The 18,641-nt window shown below is 38.3% G+C and overlaps 1 protein-coding gene across 1 annotated transcript in view; it reads right to left on the reverse strand.

Annotated features, from left to right (window-relative positions):
- clip1a (CAP-GLY domain containing linker protein 1a) overlaps positions 1-18,641 on the reverse strand; it is a 139,281-nt gene that overhangs the window by 100,853 nt on the left and 19,787 nt on the right. Inside the window, 2 exon segments of the mRNA XM_078421673.1 lie at positions 5,399-5,958; positions 12,747-12,939. Coding sequence (XP_078277799.1) covers positions 5,399-5,958; positions 12,747-12,843 — 657 coding nt within the window. The 5' untranslated portion in view covers positions 12,844-12,939.

The raw sequence follows: 18,641 nt of genomic DNA on the forward strand, positions 1-18,641 counted from the left end.
ACAATGTGGAGATTGAATTTGCTCCCATTCATATCGGCTGCCATTATCAGAAAATTAGACCATACGTTAGGCACCTCCATCCCGAAAAGAAATGGAAGTGGCCAGAATCAGGGAAATCACTTTTGTATATTTTTACTAACTATTGTGCTCTGGCAGTAAAATTGGAAAATGTCAGGGAGAATCAACCCACATCAACTGTGCAAGAAATTGTTACATTCTAATCACAGATCCAACAAGGAAGGAAGCAAAACAGAAATAAAATCATGGAAGTGAACGTTGGGGGTTGGGTGAGTGACAAGTGACATACAAAAATATGCATTAAAATATAGAATTTGCTCAAAGTAATCAAGTGAGCTACAAGAATAACATTTCCATATTAGGCAACCATATGATGGACTGACATGCAGAAAACAGAAACGCTGAAATCTGAAACAAAAAACAGAATGCTGTTTAGTCTTAGCAGATCGGGCAGCATCCGTGCAGATAGATGTCCTCTCAATAAAACAATAATTTTTAACTGATGACATGTTTAGAGCAGTACCCAAGTATTTACTTCCTTGAAGATGAAAAAAAAAATCATCAGAACCATATTTTAACCAGATGTCCAAAATCAGGCAAATTACACTATTTATTTAAACCTATATCACTTGAGTGGAGCAACAATTGTCTGGCCAAAATTGGATCTTACTTAATGAAACCATAGTCTATTGACTTAATCATACATTTATTTCAAATATCATAATTAAATTCAAACCAAAAGACGGCTTCAACAAAACCAAAATATTGCCAAAAATTTAAATCTAAATAAAAAGTTTAAAAAGTGAATACACAGCAATCGGAATGCACAGTCCATTACTGGAAGATGTGGTGGAATATGGTGCATAAATAAAATTAAATATCAGCAGCCCTCAAGTTATTTTATTTTACAAAACAAATGTCTAAATCTGCATTCAAGAAATAAAAATGTAAATATGCTCTTCTCAACTGAAAATGCACAGAAAACCTCATGACATTATTCAGAGTTATTTAATGAGCCGCTTCATTGTCCCAAAATAGTTGTGTTGCTCTTAGAGACTTTTATAAAACTACTCTTCAGATGCAAATGTTAATTGAAAGAGCAACTCTATGCAAGTCAGTCAATATAGAATCCATAATTGCCTCACATTTTAATGAAAACCAACCATAAACATTTTGTACATAAGGAGATACTCACTCAATCTCAATAGACTAAGTTTAATACAGTCATAGATTCAAAGAGTCATACAGCTCAGAAACAGGCCCTTCAGCACAACTTGCCCACCCTGCTCTCCCACACACCCAGGACCCTAACTGTTCAATATGAAGGTCCTGCTCTGGTTTAACTTTGCATGAAGCAAACATCTCATACTTAACTGAATTAAATTAATTTGCCATTCCTCAGCCCACTTGTCCAGCTGATCAAGCTCTCCCTATAAATCTTCATAACCATCTTCACTGTCTACAATATCTTCTCTTTTAGTGTCATCTGCAAACTTACTACTCATGCCTTGTATATTCTCATCCAAATTGTTGATATAGAAATAGCAATCGACCCAGCAACTATCCCCAAGGCACAGCACTGGTCACATGCATCCAGTGTGAAAAACAACCTTCCACCACCACCCTGTTTCCTACCATGAAGCCTAATCTCAGGCATGTGAGCGAGGTCAAAAAAAGAAGAAAAGATCCGAGCGCTTGCGCGAGGCATACAACGGGGGTCAAAAATTTACACGTAAAATTACTAGTTTCAAGCCTCTTTCAAAGTAAAAACAGACATTACAAAATAATGTGAATATGTCACTGTACACATTTTGAAGTAAATTCGCACATTAATTGATAATCAGCCCAAAAAGGTGGTAATTGGCTTTTCTGCAGTGTTTTATATTTTAACCCTGTAATTAATTTAGTTATATAATCATGGACTTAAATTTAAAATTTACTCATTACAGTTCCACCACTGATTTTCTTGCACACTTCGTTCCAGAGCTTTGCTGGTTTATCCAGCAGGCCAAGGAAGTCGTCTATGGGGATAGATTTGCTGGCTCCAGCTGGGCTGGAGTTCCAGAGCCCCAGCCGCAGGTTGCAAATTCAACCCACCGATCGGCCGTGGAAGTCCCGATGAGGTCGAGATTGGCTGCCTTGCCCAGCCTAGGTGCCACATTTTCAGGTAGATTTCCATGGTGCGGGGGATTTCTCACAGAACCCCTAGCGACGTCTAGCGGCAGAATTGACAAATTGGCCGTGGAAGACCCGATGAGGTCGAGATTGGCTGCCTTGCCCAGCCTTGGTGCCACATTTTCAGGGAGACTTCCAGGGTGCCGGGGATTTCTCGAGGAACACCTAGCTACCTCTAGCGGAACCTAGTGTTCATTACAAGTCTATACATCGGGTTTTTTTCTTTCTTTTTTTTTAATCCAATTTTTCCATTTATTTGGCAAATTGAAAAACGCAGAAACCGTGCAAAAAGTGCATAAAATGGATTTAAAAAACGCGGAATTTCACGGAAACACTGAAAATTCACATGCCTGCAATCTGTATCCAGGCAGTTGGGTCTCCCTGAATCCCATGCAAACCAATCTTCCAGGGCAGCCTACCATGCAGAACCTTAGTGGCCTCACTAAAGTCCATCTAGATTACATCTATGGCCCTGCCTTCATCAACATTCTTAGTTACTTTTAAAAAACTTGATCAAATTGATGAGACACGATATTCCATGCACAAAACCATGCTGATCTCCTTAATATTTCCAAATAAGGGATACCATATCCCTCAAAATCATCTCTTGTAACTTTCCTACCACAGTTGCTTATTGGTCTGTAATTCACAGGTTTTTCTTTGCAGCCCTTCTTAAATAAAAGCAATATTAGCCAGCCTCTAGTCTTCCGGCATCTCACAGTGTCCAACAATGATTCATATTGCTTCTCTCACTTCCCACAGTTGCTTTGTATGTATCTGATCAGGCCTGGGAGATTTATCTACCTTCAAATATATAAGGACGTCCAGCACCTCCTTGGCTGTATTATGGACTATCCTCAAGATATTCCATTAACTTTCCCAAGTTCCCTAGTTTTCATACCTTTCTGTGGTAAAAAACAGCAACAAAAATTCATTGAGGTCCTTGTCCATCACCTGCGGTTCCTCATATAGATAACCACTTGGGTTTCTTAGCGGCCCCAATCACTAATCTTTCCCCTTAATTTACATATAAAATCTCTTTAGACTCTCCTTAATCTTATCTGCCAGAGCAACCTCGCTTCCATTTTTTGCCCTCCATTTTTCCTCCTAAAATACGATCCTCAATTGCCTGCACTCCTCCAGGGATCACTTGATCTCAGTTGCCTATATCTGACCCATGCCTCCTTGTTCCTGAACCGTGCCTCAATTTTCCCGTTATCTCGGGTTCCTCACTCCTACCTGACTTGCCCTTCACTCTAGCAAGAACGTGCACATCTTAAACTCTTACTATTGCATTTTTTTAAAAAGCATTCTGCAATATGGATGGCCCCAAGCCCGTAAACAGCCTATTCTAATCAAGGTTTGTACACTCGTGTCAAATGCCATGAAGTTTGACCATGCCTCAATTTCGAACTTAAAGTTGTGGACCAGCCCTGTCCTTATCTATAACTATTTAAAAACTAATAGAACTGTGATCACTGATCCCAAACAGGCTCGCCCTGCCCAATTCTCTAAAAGTAGGTCTTAAGCCTCAACAGAAATAAAAATCAGTTAATATGAATTGCCAGTATATTTTAATTTTCAAAAGTATATTATAAACTGATAAAGATACAATAAAACTATTTTTCTACAATTACTATAAATTGTGCTTTGGATATATTTCTTATGCTTTGTAGATAACCACTGTAACAACAAAATTATTTAAAGTCCAAAAATAAAGTTCACTCCCAATTCTATAATGTTATTAATATTCATTGCAGGTTGCTCGATTCCAGATATTTAAAATAGTAAAAGAAAAAAAATTACAAGATGTTGGAAATATGAAATGAGAGAAAATGCCTGAAATATTTACTAAATTGGGGATCATCTGTAGAGAGAGAAATAGTTAACTTGGTGGTCCTTTCAATGGAACTAGAAAGAATTAGAAAGCAAACATGATTTAAATTGCAGAGAAGGGGGAAGAGAGAGAACAAAGTGATTGTCTGTGATTGGGCAAGACCAAGGAAGATTAAGTGGCATAAATGATGGCTGCAAGACAATGGTGAAAGCAAATTAATTGCAGCTGATCTGCTGGAAGAAGTTTTTAAAATGAGAAAATAAACAAGGAGAGAAGAAAAACATATGTAGAACTCAATGCTGCAACCATCCAGTATGCTAGGCAGTAACAATGGAAACAAAGTTAATTCATGTAACGGATTTAGAGTTAGATTTTAGCGCTCCATTTTGTAGAATGATCTTTACATGGCATTCAAACAGCAAAACATAAAAAAGATACAAAGTGCTGGGTGTCAGGCAGCATCTCTGGAGAACATGGATAGGTGACATTTTAGGTTGTGACTCTTCTCCCTTTGAGATCTTTTGTCTGTTCAGTTTGATACCAAGTATATCATTATAACAAAAGATAGACACAAAAAGCTGGAATAACTCGGCGGGACAGGCAGCATCTCTGGAGAGAAGGAATGAGTGACGTTTCGGGTCGAGACCCTTCTTCAAACGCGCTCACACCAATGCAATCCCATGCCTGGAGATCCATAACATCCTTTAACATTGAAGACAAAGGCAAAGATACACAAAGGCGTGGAACTCAAAAACAAAAAGACAGTCAGACTTTGATTAAAAAGTAGATGTTAGATGTGTAGGACAATTGTGAGCTTTTTCAACATGATCTGGTCAATGAAATGGTCTAGATTTGGTTTGTTTTCTATCGTGACAATAAACTAGTTTGTAACATGTAAAAGTGATCTGATGCTAACTTTTGTTCGATACACTTATATACTCTGAAAAAGAACAAATGGAAAATCTGTATCCTGCTTTGTCCCAAGTGAAAAATCAAAAAGGAAACCACAGGAACCAAAGGAAATAAGAAATAAAATAGAAAATACTGAAAACATTCAGGTCAGCATCAGTGGAAAAACTGAAAACTTTGAACTGAAATATTAACTGCCTTATCTGCTCAGTATTTCCAGCATCTTCTGTTTCTATTTGTCCTATTAAATGTTTTTTTAAATCAATGATTGCAGCTTGAAGTTTGAGCACCAAAGGAAGCCTGAGATCTGGGAAGGGCAATACTCTGGGATTCAGCAAGCTTAAGGAATGCTTTTTGTAACACGATAGCATATTGGACACTAATAAATTGTATTTTGTGTGAGCGTAACATAAATTAATCAAGTAGATTATAAAATAACATTAAATATCCAATACCTACCAGAACCCGGTCTCCAATCTTTAACTCACGTTCCCCTTTCTTAACTGAACCAGCTTCTGAGAGGTTTGACACCGATTCACTTCCTGTTTTTAAAAGGTTGGACATGGCTGCAGGTTCCTGAGGTCCACCTGGTGCAGCTTTTTGAACAGCTGGTGTAGATGGAGCAGTTGCAACACTGGTTGATGTAGATGTTGGTGATGTGGCTCTGGAAACAGACTCTGCATGAGTTTGTGAATCACCAGCTTCACCATCTATCACTGGGCTTCGAGACAACTTTGAAGGTCTTGTAAATATCCCACACAATGCTTCACATTGGAAATATCGAACACCAGCAACTGAACCATCATTTTTACCAATTGGTTCATCCAAAACAATTCCAGCCCACTGTCCTGGGGCAAACTGACTCTCGCCAAGGAACTGGATGTATCCAGGTTTACTGCCATTTACCCAGATACGCTCTCCAATTTTGAAGTCAGCCACATGTTCTTCCTGTTCCTCCGTGGTGGATCCACTTGAAGATTTCTCTCCAGGTGATGTTTTTTGTGTGGTAGCAACGGATGCTGTGTACAAGAAAAAAAAGATGGCAATTATTTGAAAAGTGTTATTTTCTTTGAAAAGTTGCTTTTCCTTTGATAATCGCTCATCTAGGCAAAGGTTTCTTGTCACGACGTGGTTCTAACCTCTGTACAGAATCACATATGTTTTCCTTTATGATTATTACACCATAATAATGGGTAATCCCAATCTCAAGTTGGATTGATGTATCAACATCTTTGCCCATTTTTCAATTTCTAAGCACAGGAACACAAATAAATAGTAGTCCACCTGGCCTCTCAAGACTAGTCTACATTCAATATCATAAACAAAGCGGCATTGGTTTAAGGTGAGAAAGGGATTGAGCCAATAGTTTTGTCTGTACTCAGTGTTAATATCTGGGACGTGCTGCCAGGGGAGGTGGCGTAGTCAGATATAATCATTATATTTAAGAGACAGTTGGACAAGAGAGCATAGAATTTGGAACCAGTGTGAGCAAATTTGATTAGTGTGGATGGGAAAATGGTCAGTATGGGTATGGTGAGTCAAAGGGGCTGTATCTGTGCTACACAGCTCTCTGACACCATTATCATGGTTGATATATACAAGACTCAAGTCCTGTGCCAGTTATTCAGACTTCAAAGCTCTGATCTTTCAGTTTAGTTTAGAGGTACAGCATGGAAATAGGCCCTTTGGCTACATTCTATCTTTGTCCCGCCCACTCCACTGACATCAGTCTGAAGGGTCTTGACCGGAAACGTCACCCATTCCTTCTCTCCAGACATGCTGCCTGTCCCGCTGAGTTACTGCAGCATTTTATGTCTACCTTTGATTTAAACCAGCATCCGCAGTTCCTTCCTACAAACATCCATGCAAACCATCGAACACCCATTCGCATTAGTTATGTTATTCAATCTTCTTATCCACACAATAGAGGCAAATTGCAGAAGCCAATTAACCTACAAATCCGCACGTCTTTGGATTGCAGGAGGAAACCGGAGCTCCTTCAGGAAACCAATACTGTCATGGGGGACATGCAACCTTAACACAGACAGCCCAAGGTCAGTATCGAACTCTGGCGCTGTGAGGCAGCAGCTCTGTGCCTCCCATTTATTTTTAAAAAATCTACCTTCATGCAAATACTTTAAATCGACTGGCCTGCACAACCCTGCAGGGTAGAGAAAGTCGCCATCCAATAGTTTCCACAGGGGAAAAAAAATCTCAATGGATTTTTGAAAAGCATATTCCCCCTCCCTAATGTACAACAACAATCTCATCAGCTGGGCTCAGCTAGTAAGACAACAGCCTTGCAGTCAGAAAGTTATGGCGTCAAGCTATGCACACACAATTTATCTATAATATCTAGATTCCATTGAGATCCTAGTTTCAACAAAAAAAAATGCATTTGTCTAGTACCTTTTAAAAAAAGCAAATTGCTGCACATGGACATCCAATCAAAACTGACCACGAGAGACAATGTAGTGTAGGAAAATAACTGCAGATGCTGGTACAAATCGAAGATATTTATTTTCACAAAATGCTGGAGTAACTCAGCAGGTCAGGCAGCATCTCAGGAGAGAAGGAATGGGCGACGTTTCAGGTCGAGACCCTTCTTCAGACTGATGTTTCTTCAGAGAGACAATGATGTTTGAAAAAGTGACTAAATGTCTGAGTAAAGAAGCAAGTTTTTTGAAGGACAGCGTGGAAATTAGGTTTCAAAGGTTTCCAGAGAATGGGACACAGACAGCTGAAATCTACATTGAGAAAATGCGGCATATTCAAAGATCTTTCAGATCTTAAACAGACCATTCATTCGCCTATTCAAATGCAAAATAATTCATGAGAAACCAGCAATTCTTCAGCACCATTTATCCCTCCACTAACACCACTAAAACTAATTATTAATCTCATCCGTTATTGTAGGACTTTGTTATGCATACATTTGGTGCCACTATACAAAACAATGTGACTATTTTTAAATCCTTCAGTTAAAATTAAAAGAATTGAAAGGTAATAAATAAACTCGTTTTGATCATTAATAAATTGTTTGATTTACTGTTTTTGAAAAGCATTTTACAATGTTATAATCAATTTGCCTACAATTATTCGTTGAAAATCAATTATCGGAATAGCCTCTCTACACAGATAATACCAGACCTCAGCCGTTTCAGTAATTATTTCAGATTTCCACTTGTGACATATTCAGGATCTCAATCTTTTCCCACAAATCCGACACAGACCATCCCTGGGTTATGAACACCCAACTTATAGACATCCTTCCACAATATTAAACTCTAATATTACACAATCTCTCAAAATATTACTAAATACAAAAGTCGCATGTACATACATACGTTTGTTCCTACGAGCGGCAGAACTTTCTCCCCACATTTAACAATTGTTCTTCCTAATCTATGTACTTTTGATGCCATACATTACAATACTATGGAGGAATGCAACCATATCAAGTGATTGTGCATTTCCAACTTATGGATAAAATAAACTGTAGAAACAGAATCCGTTCATTAAGCTAACAGCAATTTCTGCAGTTTAACATTTGCTGTTAAATCGAGATTATTAATCTCCACCATTGCCATTCCTGATGCTTTACTAAAATGGTATTGCTACTATGCATGGCCATAGAGTCACAGTACTTACAACATACATAGTAAGCATAACAGAAGTTAAAAATTTATCTACTCAAATGTAAATTCAATTACTAAAAACTAGTTTTAATTATTGCCAAATAACATCTCTGGCACCAAAATTTGACAAGAGCAGTCTCAGTCAGTCCTTCAAATTTTAATTATCTTTTTTTGAAACCTCTCATTCTTTCAATCCATTTTTCTTTCCCATGTTTTATTTTGCCTCTGTGCCTACGACGTAAATGTTTTAATTGATTTTTCTTCATTTTGATTCTGAACTTCTCATTAAGAATTTTCAAAATTATAGTCAAAGAGTTACAACTTTTACTTGCACATTTCCCACTGGCATCAGTTATCCTATGGAGGGCTCAAGCAAAAGCAGTCCTACAGATCTATCCTTTTCATCTTTATAATTTTCCATTATTGCCAAGAACCTGCAGTAATGTAACCAAATGATAAACATCTAGTTCTTTATTATATATCAATTAAGGAACTAATTAAATTCATCTTTGAAAACTTCTTCCCCATTCCAATAATTTAAAAATATAGTTCAAATTCCTCTTCATTATTTTTTAATCTAGACTTACTGGATCTGATAGCTTCCTTTATTTGTGTTTATCCAGTTTTCTGAACTCGTTGACCCTTATTCATGGTGGTTAACCCATTCTAATATTCTGAGGAATCCCATGGACCTCTCGTTCACGTGGACATTTTCTGTGTACATTTAAACTGCTAGCATCAGTAAACTTTTGAAAAGTTGGGATATCTAAATGTCCATCAAGCATGACCTCCAATTTTGAATAGGACACAAACCTTGGTCTTTTTTCCTATTCATCAACTGAAAGTTAGAATTTCTAGTTTCTCCATGCACAAATTAGTTCTGAACGGCTAAGCAGTTCTCAACACAAAGCAGAATCAACTATGCCTCAGTTCCATGTTAATATCACTGTCACCCCATGAAATACTATACTTTCCTGGTTATGAAATTCACTATGTTCTCTTTTTCTCTCAAATCTATTTTTTTAATGCATTTGTTATTTTTGCTTACTAGTAAATAAGTGTGGCTCTTTAACAATCTTTTAAAATAATTTTTGATAAGATGTTCAGCATCAAAAGAAGGAAATATCAGTTAAAACATGTAAAGCATAAATACCCAGAAGCAAAATAAAGCAGACGGAAAAAATGAGAGAAGTTACAAAAAAGAAAAAAATGTCAAACCTCAAATAATAAAGGAGACTATAAAAAAAAGTCCGATTTTGGTGCCACAAACATTATTTGGCAATAATTAAGACAAAGGAATGTCCGTGCATAAGACAATGTCAAGTAAAACTAAACTCCTCTGCCTGCCCATTATCCATATCCCTCTAATCCCTGTGCCTAACCAAAAGCCTTTATTGTAAATGCTACTATTGTATCTGCCTCCACCACCTCCACTCCTAGTAAGGAATTGCTTAAATTCCTGGCCATCAATACCCTGGAGTTCACCACTGACCAGGACATTAATTAAAATATTATGTTCCAAGAATGGCCAAAGGCATCTGCAGTGACCAACTTCCAAAAAACCCTTTTAAACATATGCAATACACAAGTCAAGCTTCTAATAGAATTCATATTCATGCCCGGATGAGAATAGTTTCAGTGGCATTAAAAAAAACTTGACAAACCCCTCAGACAAAGAACGCCATATAAATTCACTGATTCTAAAATCAACAGACAATGGTTGTAATATATACACAATCCATAAAGCACTCTGCCATAATTAGTAAGACAACTCCAACAGCTTCTCTCAAACTTCCGACTGATTGAGAATGAACAGCCATGATCACATTGAATGGCGGTGCTGGCTCGAACGGCCGAATGGCCTACTCCTGCACCTATTGTCTATTGTCTACCAGCAAGAAGCGTACTACACCAAAGGAACAGCAGACTCTTAAAGTTGTCTCCAAATCAAAAATTCAAAACATAATTTTTCCTCATTTCCATGTTAGAAAAATCCATGGAACGTAATGAATAATACTGGGCAAGAACCTTTATGCAATGGTTCAGATGATTGCTCACCAATAACGTTTCAAGTGAACGGGTATTAAGTACGGCCTTGACAGCAACACCCATGTTACATAAGAGGATAGAAAGTTCTAAAATCCAAAACCTTATGAGAGTCAAAAAGGCTTTTGGTACATTGGCCTTCATCAGTCAAAGTATTGAGTATAAGAAGTTGGGAGGTCATGTTGCAGTTGTTTAAGATGTTGATGAGACCGCATTTTGAGTATTGTGTTCAGTTCTGGGCACCATGTTATAGGAAAGATGTCAAGATGGAAAGGGCACAGAGAAGCTTTATGAGGATTTTGCCAGAACTAGAGGGTCTGAGCTATAGGGAGAGGTTGAGTAGGCTGCGACTCTATTCCCTGAAGCACAGGAGGATGAGGGGTGATCTTATAGAGGTGTATAAAATCACGAGAGGAATAGATCCGGTATATGTACAGAGTCTCTTGCCCAGAATAGGATTAATTGGGGACCAGAGGATATAGGTTTAAGGTGAAGGGGAAAGATTTAATAGGAATCTGGGGTAACTTTTTCACACAAAGGGTGGTGTGTGTATATGGAACAAGCTGCCAGAGGAGGTAGTTGAGGCTGGGACTATCGCAACTTTTAAGAAGCAGTTAGACTCAAAAAGCTGGATTAACTCAGCGGGGCAGGCAGCATCTCTGAAGAGAAGGAATGGGTGACATTTCGGACAGGTACATGGATAGGACAGGTTTGGAGGGATATGGACCAAATGCAGGCAGGTGGGACTAGTTTAGCTGGGACATGTTGGCCAGTGTGGGCAAGTTGGGCCTGTTTCCATACTGTATCACTCTATGACTCCATGATGGTCTGTTTTTGTCCTTTAATTTTCAGGAGTTGTAAAAATATAGGAAAGAGCAAGGAGACACGTAGATTGGCTCCGATATAAAAGGGATTATATACTTTACTTTTTATTCTTTCCCTGCGTTTACTTCAACTTTAGTAATTTATTTTGCATCCTGTCTATAGTTGCATTTTTTAACCAGCAATCATCGAGAAAAACAATTGAATGTAGACAAAAAAGTAATAAAAAATTTATTAAAACATAAAGGCAGATAAAAAAATGTCACATGGCCATTGAGTTTGTCCCATGATAAATTTTTGCTTCAATATAGAGATGACACAGCACTAAAAGTAGTATTATTTTTAGGCACCCGTTTTAGAAACAAGACCTGAAACAACAGGTACACAATTTAGTTACATTAAAAATGCTTTAGTATTTTTTTTAAATAATAATTACTGTTCAGAATTATTTAGAACAGAGAAACAGAAGCCATAAGAAAAACATGTTTAAGTGCTGTCTGACATTTTTCAGTTAATTATAATCAAATTTGGTTATACCTAGTTAATATTTGGTTAACGTTGCAGATCCAATCCGATCCTTTCCCTGTAATAGAATTGCTATTTCCCTTTCTCTCTCTCACCACACCCACTATCACATAGAAAGATTACATTGAAAATTGTAATTAATTAAATATATGTTCATTGTGCCAGCACAATGGGTAGCCTACACAAGGCCACATTAAGTATTAAAGTCTGCTCGACATGGAATCGTGCCAGTGTTTAAAAATGAATACTAAGATTTTTGCATATGTCAATGTTAAATACAAAGGGAATGCATAGAAAATATTCAATTTACTACTCACAATTCCCAACACCAAAAATATATTGTTGGTTTATAACTCAGAACTGGCTATTCCTCTATTCTCCATTGTGTGCAATAATAAGCACACGCAAGCATACTATAAAGCAATTCAATCAAAAGGCAACTAAAACGGTTGATGCATCTTTTTTTTTTTTTAATTGATTACCCAAGGTGTTCAAATTAGTGTTCATATCAATAGCAAAACCTAAAACAATACCTTTGTCTTTTATATAGCATTTAACTGGTTCAGTTGAAGATTACAATCAAACAGACCTTAAGAAGACGGCAGTAAGAACTGTGCAATGAATCTCATTACACATTTCCATCAAACACATTTAACAAAGCACAGTTCTGGGATGTGAAGCACTGCAGAATCTTCCACAAATAAATTAAAGAATGGTAAGCACAGCCTTCATTTACAAAATACATATAGTCTAGACAGGAGATTCTAATGACTTACTTGCTGATTGTGAAGAAGCTGCTTGCTTCACTGCAGTAGTTGCTGGCTTGGCAATCTTGCTGGGCGCTTTCAGCCCACTAGGTTTTAGCAGACTCATCCTTCTCTGCTTGCTTATTCCAGCCTTTGTTTCAATAAAAAGTATTTCCAAATCATCGAATCATCTGCACGGTTTTTAGATAATGTCATTTAAAACCTGCAGAGAGAACATTACTAGAGTGAAAAAATATTTTAGCTGCCATGAAATGGGTTTGAAGTGTTGCAGGAAGCAGTAGATAAAACAGCTTCCTCCTGACAAAGCACAATGCTCTTTTCCACATGCCTGAGCTCCTATGAATGACTTCAATTAGGTCCTTTCCTGTGCTTGTAGTTTTTATAAAAATGTTTGAAAAATAACATTTCCCATTTTTAATTTTATTAATCACTCAATATTTGAACATGCAGTTTAAAAAATTTCACTAATGTGTCAAAGATAATTTCAATATTTTGTAACAACTTCCAAGCTGGAATATTGTTAAATCACTAAAAATATTTTGTGCCTTTGTTTCTTACAAAGAACATATGAGTTTTGATTATATTCCCATTTACACATTACCTTGTCAAACTAAGGGTAACATGTTATATTAAAACAAAGCAGTAACCAAAATATAATTATACATTTTTAGAACATCAAATGCAATAACATATGATTAAACCATGAATCTCATGTATTATTAATGACCATACTCCACAGAAGCCAGTGATTAATTCTGTCTGAAAAGGAAAACAGTGTCCTGGTGTTGCATGCTCAGTGAATCAACACATCATTTGTTTAAGGTCTCTTGCAACTCTCACCATGGTATATTGTGTTCACTTTCAATATGGAATAAACTGCACGTTATCCAAACACAGGAGGGAGCTAACATCCTGCAGGTAGAGGAGTTCAGCACATTCCTGCGGTGCTTTAACAATTATTGCATCCACAATTATCCCTAGATTTCAGTTACATAGAAAATACAGGAGGTCGTCATTTGGCCCCAAGCCAGCACCACCATTCATTGTGATCATGGCTGATCATCCACAATCAGTAACCCGTGCCTGTCTTCTCCCCATATCCCTTGATTCCACTAGCCCCCTAGAGCTTTATCTAACTCTCTTTTAAATTAATCCAGTGAATTGGCCTCTACTGTGGCAGAGAATTCCACAAATTCACAACTCTCTGGGTGAATTTTTTTTTTCTCATCTCAGTTTTAAATGGCCTCCCCTTTATTCTTAGACTGTGGCTCCTGGTTCTGGACTTCCCCAACATTCGGAACATTTTTCCTGCATCCAGCTCGTCCAGTCCTTTTATAATTTTATATGTTTCTATAAGATCCCTTCTCATCCATCTAAATTCCAGTGAAGTCAAGCACAGTCTTTCCAATATTTCCTCATATGACAGCCCCGCCATCCTGGGGATTAAACTCGTGAACTTATGCTGCACTGCCTCAATAGCAACGTTGTCCTTCCTCAAATTAGGAGGCCAAAACTGCACACAATACTCCAGATGTGGTCTCACCAGGGCCCTGTACAATTGCAGAAGGACCTCTTTACTCCAATACTCTTACACTGGGTCAGGTCCCTTCTTTAGAGCAAAGAGCACTCAAACATCATCTATCCATGTTCTTCAGAGATGCTGCCTGACCCGCTGAGTTACTCCAGCATTTTGTGGTGCATTAATATATTGGATTTAAATGATGTCTGGAATTTCCTAAAGTTGAGACTTGCAATCTGTTACTCTGCTCATGTGACAATTGAACATAAGCTACCAATGAATCAAGGAGATAGGTCTTGGCTAGTTTTTAAAGGGATCATTTCCTCGTCGTCATAAGCCTTTCTCACCATGAAGAAATAGAAATCAGTTTGATTGATATATGCAATTGGATTGGCGAATGTTGTTCTTTTGCTTGGGTGCCAAGTCTCTGTTTCTCTCCCAATACTCTATCAACTTCAACAATAAGATAACACAAAATGCTGGAGTAACTCAGCAGGTTAGGCAGCATCTAGGAGAGAAGGAATGGGTGACGTTTCAGGTCAAGACCCTTCTTCCGTCTGATGTCAGGGGGGGGGCGGGACAAAGAAAGGATATAGGTGGAGACAGGAAGACAGTGGGAGAACTGGGAAGGGGAGGGGAAGAGAGGGACAGAGGAACTATCTAAAGTTAGAGAAGTCAATGTTCATACTACTGGGCTGTAAGCTGCCCAAGCGAAATATGAGGTGCTGTTCCTCCAATTTTCGGTGGGCCTCACTATGGCAGTGGAGGAGGCCGATGACAGAAAGGTCAGACTGGGAGTGGGAGTTGAAGTGCTCAGCCACTGGGAGATCAGGTTGGTTACTGAATAAATAAGATAATATCTTTACTACCTCATATCATATCATATCATATATATACAGCCGGAAACAGGCCTTTTCGGCCCTCCATGTCCGTGCCGCCCAGTGATCCCCGTACATTAACACTATCCTACACCCACTAGGGACAATTTTTACATTTACCCAGCCAATTAACCTACATACCTGTACCTGTACCTCATTAAATATTATTCTGCACTATTGCAGGAATGAATGAACACTCCAGCCTTTTTGCAATAAGGCCATCGTTTAACCTCAGTGTAGGAAGGAACGAGATGCTGGTTTACACTGAAGATCGGCACAATATGCTGGAGTAACTCAGCGGACAGGCAGCATCTCTGGGTAGAAGGAATGGGTGGCGTTTTGGGTCGAGACCCTTCTTCTGTCCGAGAGTCAGTGGAGAGGGAGACGCTGAGATATGGAAGGGCAAGGTGTGAAAACAAGAGATCAAAGGGCACAAAATTCAAGGAAAATGTAGAATGGATCATTGTTAGCTAGGGGAAGGTGACAATGAAGCATAGATAAAATTGAATAGAACTTAATATTTCCACTACTCGTCCACAATGATGACAAACAAATATATACTATAAATTAGAATATTAAACAAGCAGCGAGAGTAGTGATTGAATATGATGAGCTATCACAATCTGACATATAATCTTGCTTTAAGATCACAAAACTAATTCAACAGATTCACTTGTCAAAATAGTGAAGTTCACTGGAGATCTAATGTAAAGAGCCTTCTAGAATATTATCTTATTCATAACATTTTCAACTACATAACAAGGCGCATTCTTACTTCCTTGGTAACATTAGGATGATCATTTTCATGTTCATGAGACAAAGGAGCGGAATTAGGCCACTTAACGCAGTCGATTTTGCTATTCAATCATGACTGATCTATCATTACCTCTGAACCCCATTCTCCTGCCTTCTCCCCATAACCTTTGATGCTCTTCCTAATAAAGAACCTATCAATCTCCGCTTTAAAAATACCCAAAGGCGGCCTCCACAGCAATCTGTAACAATGAATTCCACAAATTCACCACCGAATGGCTAAAGAAATGTCTCCTCATGTCCTTTCTATAGGTATGTCCTTTTATTCTGATAGTGTGCCCTCTGGTCCTAGACTCTCCCACTAGTGAAAACATCCTCTCCTCATTCACTCTATCTAGGCCTTTTAATATTTGGTAAGTTTCAATAACATCCCTCCTCATACTTAAATTTCTTTCCCCCTTTACATTCAAGTCTTCGAACAGTCTGAATGCTTTAAAAAAAAGTTCCAGCCTATCTCTATAGAATGGCAGAAAGGGTTTAAACTGTAATAAAAAAGAATTCAGATGCTGGTTTATACTGAAGATAGACACAAAATGCTGGAGTAACTCAGCAAGTCAGGCAACATCTCTGGAGAAAATGGATAGGCGATGTTTTGGGTTGGGACCCTTCTTCAGTCTGAAGAGTCCTGACCCGGAACGTCATCTATCTATTTTCTCCAGGGTTTAAACTGTGTCTACTTCCTGAAGATAACTTGGAAAATGACTCGAGGCTTCTGCACTGTAAGTGCAAGATATGGGTCACATCCGCACTATTCAGCAAACCCAGTGGCACCTTCCACCCGATAGCCTGGTGGGGGTATTTTTTGTTTTACTAGTCTTTGACACAATCGCAGTTGCCACTTCATCTTAGCTACATCCTACACCCAGCTTTTGATGCATGCTGCAGCTCCTCCACACCATATTCCCAGTACCTTCCAATGCAAGGCAAGGTGCACCATGCTCTCTATGCTGATTGTCAAAACTCTCACCTCTGCTTTTTAGAACTTGGTGGTTCTTTCGCTATCTACAATACCTCTAATTTTCTCAATGTTAGATTAGGTTAATCTGCCTATTAGATTAGTTTGATTTATAATTGTTGAATAATTGGGATTGTAAACCAATATATTTTCCGTGATCTCTTATTTGTTTCTACGAAATTGGCAATTAAAATTCCAGTCAATTAGAAATGAACTGTGCTCCTGCTGACTAGTCCAAAGGCTAAGCATGAGTAATTGGAATTGGAGTTGGCAAAAAAAAAATCACAGCCAAGGTCTCATAAGCAAAATTACATTACACCATACATAACTATCACAAAAGTTTGTGAATTTAGGGCTTCCAATGTAATGTTATTTAAAAGAATAACTACAATATGCTTTGTGGTGACAAAAGCTTAAGATCACACACTGACATAACATTAGTCAAGAAGTATCATGGTATGAAGGAAAAGTGAGATTATTTCAACATCAGAAAAGCAAGTTCAAACAGGAACTCACGATTTTATTTACAATGGGTGTTAGTATCGAAAAGTCCAAAAGGATTTAAATGTGTCTAAAACGAAACTTTGACTCATTGGTTGCAATCCTAATGACAGCCATGTATTAAAATAACTCTTTCTTAGTCAAAATGACGTGATTTATTAAATTGCAATTTCATGCATTTAATAGAAACAGGGCAGGCCTAAAAGAATCCTACCAGGTTAGCGTGCACATAATGGAGGAGTAGGAACCTTGTACGGTGGGAGTGCCTTACACCCAGTCAATTTCAAGAAGGAAGCTTAAACCTTGATAGTTAATAAGCAAGGGGAAAGGTTACTGCAACTATTCGGGAATGTGGAAATGAAATTACAGAGCGGCCATCATTGTATTGTGTGGCAGATTAAACTTGAGATGCTAAGTGGCTTATTTCTGCTCCAGATTTGTATCTTCTTATGTATGAGAACAACTCATGACCATTTCCTTGTCTGGGGATGGTACTGAAGAATGGCACCTCTGAAGGTTTAGGATTTTCTTGAAATTAGTTGAGTGCAAGGCTGACTTAAGACTAACTAGGAGAACAAACCTTGTACGGTGTGTAAAATACATCTATAAAACACTTCCAGATGAAGCAGCTGCATTCCATCATCTCAAATAATTTAGCTGGATAAAGGATATGTTTCACGGCATTCTAAAAACAGCTGCTGCGGCAATTCTATAGGCCAGTCAGGCTGACTTTGGTGGTTGGCAAGATTTTAGTCAATTATGAAGGATGAGGTTACGCAGTACCTGGAAGCTCACGATAAAATAGGCCGAAGTCAGCATGGTTTTGTGAAGGGAAGATCTTGCCTGACAAATTTGCTGGAGTTCTTTGAGGAAGTTAGTAGCTGGACAGACAGAGGGGAGGCCGTAGATGTTGTTGACCTAGATTTTCAGAAGGCCGATAAGGTGCTGCACGTCAGGCTGTTAAGGAAGATGAGAGCCCATGGTGTTAAAGGGAAGATACTAGCATGGATAGTAGGTTGGCTGGATGGCAGAAAGCAAAGAGTTGCAATAAAAGGCGCTTTTTCAGGTTGGTTGCCAGTGACTAGTGGAGTTCCGCAAGGGTCCGTGCTGGGACCGCTTCTCTTCACATTGTATATTAATGATTTGGATAAAGGGATTGAAGGTTTGTGGTCAAGTTTGCAGATGATGCTAAGATAGGTGGAGGGGCAAGCAGCGTAGAGGAAGCAAGGACTCTGGAG

Source organism: Rhinoraja longicauda, chromosome 25 (assembly GCF_053455715.1).
Source record: "Rhinoraja longicauda isolate Sanriku21f chromosome 25, sRhiLon1.1, whole genome shotgun sequence".
Lineage (NCBI taxonomy): Eukaryota > Metazoa > Chordata > Chondrichthyes > Rajiformes > Arhynchobatidae > Rhinoraja > Rhinoraja longicauda.